The sequence below is a fragment of the Polyodon spathula genome, chromosome 24 (genome assembly GCF_017654505.1).
Source record: "Polyodon spathula isolate WHYD16114869_AA chromosome 24, ASM1765450v1, whole genome shotgun sequence".
NCBI lineage: Eukaryota > Metazoa > Chordata > Actinopteri > Acipenseriformes > Polyodontidae > Polyodon > Polyodon spathula.
Genome location: NC_054557.1, coordinates 22,573,086 through 22,578,378, shown reverse-complemented (window position 1 = coordinate 22,578,378; position 5,293 = coordinate 22,573,086). Strand labels below are relative to the sequence as shown.

The window sequence follows — 5,293 nt, the reverse complement described above, 5'->3', positions numbered from 1 at the left end:
GGTGCGTGTTTCTCTTTTCAGGTCGAAAAAGTCGCTTGGGTCGACATTGTCAATACCGTTTAGAATTTGGAATGCTCGAATCAGATCACCGCGCCGTCCTCTTTGTTCAGTGTTATAGAAAACATTATTTATTTTATAACATGATATCTGATACCAGCTTTCCACTCAGGAAATGTGTTACTATTGTGCTTCCTAGCTCTTTTCACTGCTGCAGTGTCTTTTTTTGGGTTATGTTACTGGCTGTAAAGCATGTCACTCAACAGGGGCAGGAGGGAGTTGTTGAAAGGGGGTGGGGACAGTTTCAATCTCCGGGTGACCAAGAAGTGCAAGACTACCTAAGGCAGCAAGTCCTGTGCAAAAAGAGTACCAGAGAATTTCAATTGAAAATGCATGTTTATGCAGTCGAGAATAAGGGTTACATTTGCTGCATCTTTTAAATAGCCCCCTGGTGGCCAAATTGTGCATAACAGAGCACCTCTGTCACAAGACGTTTTTCCTTGGCCTGGCATTCTCCACGCCCTCCCACTCTCATAAGGCTCCGACAATTGATTCTGGATCACCCTGGCATGATTTTTTGGTTTACTCAAAGTTTCGATTTTGCTGTTGTGAGAATTCCAGTAAAGAATTTTAGGTTAAGATTTTGAATGTTGTCTTCAGGAGACAAAAGATTTTTGATGTAGATGCTTAATGGGTGTGTGACTTATAATATTGTCCATGTGAAATAAAGGATTGTGAATATGTGTAGAATTCTGGATCTGTGGAGACACTACACTGATAAAGCTGACTGCACAAGGACGGGACAGTCTATTCTATACCTTTATTATTACATTACAAGTCTATTGGCAAATCTTAAGATTTACTTGTAAATGTTTGAAATAAACAACATAGCGTTTTACTTTGGACATGTACAGGTAAATCTCAATAACCAAAAGTGCCTTTACCAATAAATGTTTGAAAAGCAAAATATTTCTTCATAATTTCAGATATTTCCCAGCTTACTTGGTAAATGCTGACAGTTACCGGTAAAACATTCTCAGATTCTGACTTTTATCGTAACATATATTACAAAAAAAGATCATGTCTCATATGGCAAATACATATTCAAATAAATTAACACAGAGTCAAAGCAAACTTTGCATTTGAACTTTCAGATGGTTTATTTTATTTTAACCTCAGTCTGCTCGCTTCTTCCCAAATCGGAACCCAAACCCTCCCTTCTGCCTGTTGAAAGACTGCAGTCCGCCTGCGATGAAAGTCAGGGCTTGGTTTCTCTTACTCTCCTCCCCTTCCTGCTCCTCCCTGCTTTCCCTTTTCTCCTCCTCTTTAATCTTTCTCAGGATAAGCTTGACTGTGCGCTCCAGGGCTCCTGTCATCCTCCCCCCTTCCCAGGCTCTCTCTGAAATTCTGGGCCCAGGCTTTGCCAGGTTCTCCAGGTTGCTAGGCCTCAGTCTCCATGGCAATATGTTGGGGCCTGGTGAAGCCTGCCATTGGAGTAGCCCAGCCTCCAAGCTCTGAGATGGAGAAGCTGTGTCTGGGTTGGGGTTGAGAAGGTAGTGCGGGAGGTCTTGGGAGTCGGATGCAGCGATGACGCAGAGGCTGAAGGAAGCCAGTAAGGTGTAGAAGTGGAGTGCGCTCGACTTCATCTAGAAAACAGGGAGAAGTCAAACACACACACACACACAAACAAACAAACAAACAAACAAACAACAGGGCTGGTGTATATGCTGCACACACAGACATAACAAATACAGTACAGGCTGGTGTATATACTGCATGTACACACACACACAGACACAGGGCTGGTGTATATACTGTACAAACACATACAGAGAGTGATTAATCCATCGCCATAGCTTTTATTTGGCCTCAATTAAACATTCATAGATGGGTGCCCAATTTGGAGCATCACGTAGCCAGCTGCCTATAACTGCTTTTCAAGACTGAGGAACGCTAAAAATTGAAGAAGATACAGCCAAAACACTGCCTACTTGAGCCAGGCAAAGTGTACAGAAACTTCTGTTTTCTTATCATACTCTCAGCAAGCCTGTTACTCATTTAGAAAAGCTCACTTGTACAGTGATTGGCAGTTTTCCTCAATGGTTATACCACACTGTGCATTAACAGGAGTTTATCATGCATTGTTGTGTTTTTTAATAAGCTTTACCATGCCTCTCTGGGCTTTACAATGCTTACCTATGCTTTATTACAGTTTGCTATGCTTTTACTGGAGAAGCCTCTTTAAGGGCTGCTCCACTTCCTAGGCCAATTCACCCCAACAGTGTCTTTGAGGTCATGGCAAAGTTGCAAAGCATGTCAGTCAATAGGGAGTCAGCAGGAGGAGTAATGACAGGAAAGAAGCTGTTAAAAGGGAGTGGAAGTGTTTTCAAAGTTTTACCAATGAACAGTATCTCACCACACACCCAACTACCCCACACAACCTCATCATAGCTTCCATAGTGACCCTTCTACCCAGAATGGTATCTTTTCCTTGCTGAAATACCCAATCCCTTCTATAAAAAAAAAAAAGCAATACATTTTTAAAAGGCTGTGTTTGAAAGAGCACGTTTGTGCGATATACGCAGTTTGTGTTGTAAAGAGCTTAGCTTTTACTCCATGCTTGCAGTGGGCATTCTATAGACTTGCCTTCCTTGACCCTCACTGCACAGTGTTGCCTCTTCTCAACAGATTCAGAAGGACAGTAAGACAAACACACAGAGAGACAGGCAGGCAGGCAGGTGAACACACAGACAGAGGCAGACAGATAGGCGAACACAGACAGAGACAGACAGAAGGTGAACACACAGAGAGAGACAGACAGACAGGCGAACACACAAAGAGAGACAGATAGACAGACAGGCAAGCAAACACAAAGAAAAACACAGATAGAGATACAGGCACACAGACGGACAGACATACATAAAATTAAACTTACTATCAGATACACACACAAAATGACAGATAGACAGGTTAACTAACTGGCACACAGACATACAAATACAAAAACAGGCAGAGAAACAGACAGACAGACACACACACCTCACCTTTGCCTCTTGCGAGTTGAACACTGGTGTTTCTTCTGTTTGCGCAGAGACTCCCAGCGTTTTTAAACTCTGCAACACATTGAATCCGGTTGGGCCTTCAGCTTCTGAGCTGGCATGTGATTGGCTGGAGCAGTCACTTTTTTATATATTTCTGGCACTGGGAGATTCCTGTGTCTAGGATCCGATCCAGCAAATTGGGGCCAGCAGTTTTGAGTTGTTTTTAATAAGTGTCAGTGTGTTTCCAAGCAGAAGCAGAAGAGGTGGGAAGAATGAAGAGTACCCTATTTGAAGGGCTTGTTATGTGATAAAAGGATTGTAACAAACAGAACCATTCGAATGATCCTCCCTATGGCACACTGCCATTCGCTACCGCGTCTCAGGCGTGCAGTTTTGAAAGAGACACACGCTACCGCACACGTGTATTTTCATTTTAAAACAAGATACCTGGAACTGCGCTAGGACTAGCCAGGAGAGAGGAGCTGTAAGAGATGCAACGAGACTGAGCTGGTATCACCCAGTTATCATCACAATCGCATCTATGCTGAATCGCATATTTGGAACAGTAACAGATACACACACGCAGTTTGTAGTTTGAGAGTCAAACTGGTTATTTTAATCCTTGTGGTTTTGCCTTCGATTGCACTCAGAGAAAATAAAACAGTATACAAGGAAGTCATAGTTTATTACACGCTACACTCTATAAATTCCAGCTCCCACTAACAATAAAACACACGGCTGCCCATTATGAGACCAGTTAACTGGAACTCCTCCCTCTCAAATAACAAGCCACACCCTTACCCACCAGCTTTCAGAGATAAGCCCCACCCCCAAGAAGCAAAGCCTTATCCCTTGTCTATAAATTTAAAAAAGCACCACCTACTAAACCTGAACCCCACCCTCTTTAATAACAAACCACGCCCACAAACTAGACCCTCCCACTCTTAAATAATAAGCCCAACCCCTTTTCCTACCACATTAACATACAAGCCTCACCTACTGGTCACACCTCTTATGATAGGCCACATCACTGTTATCAGTTTATGATAGAAGCCCCACCCATTAAACTAGAACCCCACACCCTCAAAGAACTCTTTGCGCATCATTTTTTTAATACAACTTGAAGCCAGGCCTCCCACATACTAATAAAAAAAAAAAAAAATAAATAATAATAATAATAATATTAAAAATAATAATACTAATAACACCAACCTGTATTTATAGAACACCTTTCATAAACAATGGTTCAGAACACTTTACAGACAGTTAAAAACAGTATATTTTAAACATACAATAAAAATATGAATGAAATACAAATAAGCTTAGAAAGTGGAAATTAAAAGGCTAAGTTACAAAGATATGTCTTGAGCCCGGACTTAAAAATTTCCAGGGAGGGAGCACTTTTAACTGACTCAGTGGATTTCCAGAGTCAAGGAGCTTGAACACAAAACCCTACCTCTTTAGCTTTACCCTTGGGACACAGAGAAGGGCACAGCTAGCTGACCACCACACACACATCTCTATCAAATAATCTGGAGCCACCTCATTTAGAGCTTTATATGTTAACATTAAAATCTTAAAATCAATCCTGCATATTAAGCCACGCCCCTTCCCTATTATTATTCAATAAACCCTCCCCATTCTCTTCTCTAGACAGGAAGTCCTGGTCGAGGGAGGGCCCTGACCAGGAAGGGGCGGGATTTGAGCACGATGCCGGCCTCTCCAGTGAGGTCTGGGGGACCCTGGCCGTGCGGGGGAAGGAATTTGAAGTCGCGCAGCAGGTGTGCAGTGAAGAGGAAGAGCTCCATCCTTGCTACAGCCTCGCCCAGGCAGAGCCTCGCTCCCACACCAAAGGGGAGCAGACACTGCTGGGGTACCTGCAGGGCAAGACTGTTCACAAAGCGCTCTGAGAGGAGAGGAGAGGAGAGGAGAGGAGAGGAGAGAGGGCTGAAGAAAACTGGTTTGTATTACTTAGCTGTTTGGTTCTAGTTCTGTAAATTTAATAGGCGTTTTACCTCCTTATAAACATAAGACTTTAAAATTGGAGGAAATGTTTTGAAAGTACGGTGCACTGATTGGAACAGATCTTGACTGCGTGTCTTACCAGGTCTGAAGCTGTGTGGATCAGTCCATTTCCTGGGGTGATGGTGTGCTGCGTACAGGTTTGGGATCACGACTGTGTCTTTAGGGATGAAGTACCCGGCGATGCTGCAGAAAACAAGAGGTGCAGGGCCAGCTTCACAACAGCAGCAGGG

At 43.1% G+C, this 5,293-nt stretch overlaps 1 protein-coding gene across 4 annotated transcripts in view; it reads right to left on the bottom strand.

The window, feature by feature from the left end:
* Positions 1-1,344: 1,344 nt before the first annotated feature.
* The window catches only part of LOC121299051 (steroid 21-hydroxylase), a 14,387-nt gene continuing 10,438 nt past the window's right edge, over positions 1,345-5,293 (bottom strand). Inside the window, exons 9-11 of one of the 4 annotated variants that reach the window (XM_041226541.1) lie at positions 5,143-5,246; positions 3,042-3,110; positions 1,345-1,643 (exon numbers count right to left, since the gene is read on the bottom strand). In XM_041226541.1, the coding sequence (XP_041082475.1) occupies positions 1,438-1,643; positions 3,042-3,110; positions 5,143-5,246 (379 nt within the window). In that variant the 3' untranslated portion in view covers positions 1,345-1,437. Of the gene's footprint in view, positions 1,644-3,041; positions 3,111-3,631; positions 4,945-5,142; positions 5,247-5,293 lie in introns of those variants that run through there. The other 3 variants (XM_041226544.1, XM_041226542.1, XM_041226543.1) reach the window with 3 other exon arrangements.